The 1,618-nt window shown below is 67.2% G+C and overlaps 1 protein-coding gene across 1 annotated transcript in view; it reads left to right on the top strand.

The window, feature by feature from the left end:
- The window catches only part of IHH (indian hedgehog), a 7,746-nt gene extending 7,351 nt beyond the window's left edge, over positions 1-395 (top strand). The window contains exon 4 of the mRNA XM_009324867.1: positions 13-395. Coding sequence (XP_009323142.1) covers positions 13-395 — 383 coding nt within the window. The remainder of the gene's footprint in view (positions 1-12) is intronic.
- Positions 396-1,618: the final 1,223 nt, after the last annotated feature.

Genomic DNA, 1,618 nt, shown 5'->3' with positions numbered 1-1,618 from the left:
CCACCTGGGCGCCTGCTGCCCGCTTCCGTCCCACCTTTGCCAGCCGCGTGCGCCCCGGACATTTTGTGCTGGTGGCAGCGGTGGGGGGGGGCTTGCAGCCCGCCGAGGTGGTGGGGGTGCGGAACCGGAGGGACGTGGGAGCCTATGCCCCACTGACACGCCATGGGACACTGGTGGTGGACGGCATGGTGGCCTCGTGCTTCGCCCTGGTGCAGGAGCAACATCTGGCACAGCTGGCCTTCTGGCCACTCCGGCTCTACCACAGCCTGGTGGGGTGGCCAGGGGCGCAGGGGGATGGCGTGCACTGGTACTCGGGGCTGCTCTACCGCCTGGGCAGGCTGCTCTTGCCCCCCGACAGCTTCCACCCACTGGGGGTACCCTGGGCAGAGAGCTGAGTGTGCGCCCCAGCCGGCACTGCTGGTGGAGGTGGTGGCTGCGGGGCAGCTCACCGGGGGCCAGCACCCCCTCCCAAAGCTGGGTGCCCATGGGGAGCTGCCTCCAGCCCTGCCTGCTCGGGGCACAGCCACCTCCCAGTTGGGGGGCACCGGGGCTCCCCGGTGTGCGTCCTCCATGCTCACCGCCCCCTCCTCACGTCCTGTTCCTGGGGGCAGGAGTGAGGCACGAAGGGTCTCCCCCGGACATGGGGGTGCCCCTGGCTGGATCCACATGCTGCTATTTGTGTGTGTGCGTGATGTGCGTGTGCGTGTGCAGAATTAGCCAACATCAGAGGTCTGATAGACAAGGGGGAGCGGGAAGAGGAGAGAGCCCCTGGCTGCAGGCTGCTCCTGCGGGGCTCCCAGCCTGCCTGCACCCAGTGGGGAGGCTTTGGGAGGGGGGCCCAGGGCCCTTTGCTAGGCAGGCTGGGTGGGAGGGCGGGAGATGCTATTCCCCCCTGGATGTGTCAGCTGGGAGGAGGGTGACCCAGGTACTGGGACTGTGCCTTGCCTTTAGCCCTGACTGCGGGTGCAGGGGGGCACCCAAAACCAGCCCCTGTATGCCTGGGGTGCCCAAGCACAGGCAGGGCTGGAGGGGCTGGCACAGCTCTGGCACAAGACCCCTGACTTGGTGACACAAGTGTTGCTGGAGTGAGAGACTGGGGAGCGGGACCCCGAGCTCTGCCCAAAGCCAGCATGGTAGCCACCCAGCCGGGCATGCCCGTGGGGATGCTGTGACAGCACAGGGGGCTCTGGCTGGCAAGAGGGGGCTGCGGAGGCAGGTGTGCGGGCAGGAGGGTGCAAGTGCCAGCCAGGCATGGGCACGCACTGGTGGGAGCAGGGGTAGGGAGAGCTGGGGCTGCAGCCCCAGCCTGCTGGAGTTGGGGGAAGGAAAGCAGCTGGGGAGAAAGCGCTCCCTCCCTTGCCTTCCCGGCATCCTGCCCTGAGCTGGCTCAGCCCAAAGCCATGCCTTTCCCACCCCAAAGCTAAAAAATCTCACCAAGCTCCAAACCCTGCCTGGCCTGACCCCCCAGCACCCCAAACCCTCAGGGTAACTCATTGCTGCTCACCCGCTTCCGGGACCTGGGGGGAGTCCCATCACTGCTGCAGCAATGGTCCCCCCCCAAATCCTAGCTAGAGCCTCAGCCTCCCCTGGCTCCATGTTAGTGGAGGTGAGGGGGCTG

Source organism: Pygoscelis adeliae, unplaced genomic scaffold (genome assembly GCF_000699105.1).
Source record: "Pygoscelis adeliae isolate BGI_AS28 unplaced genomic scaffold, ASM69910v1 Scaffold346, whole genome shotgun sequence".
Lineage (NCBI taxonomy): Eukaryota > Metazoa > Chordata > Aves > Sphenisciformes > Spheniscidae > Pygoscelis > Pygoscelis adeliae.
The sequence above is the reverse complement of the archived record's forward strand: the minus strand, read 5'-3'. Positions and strand labels throughout refer to the sequence as shown.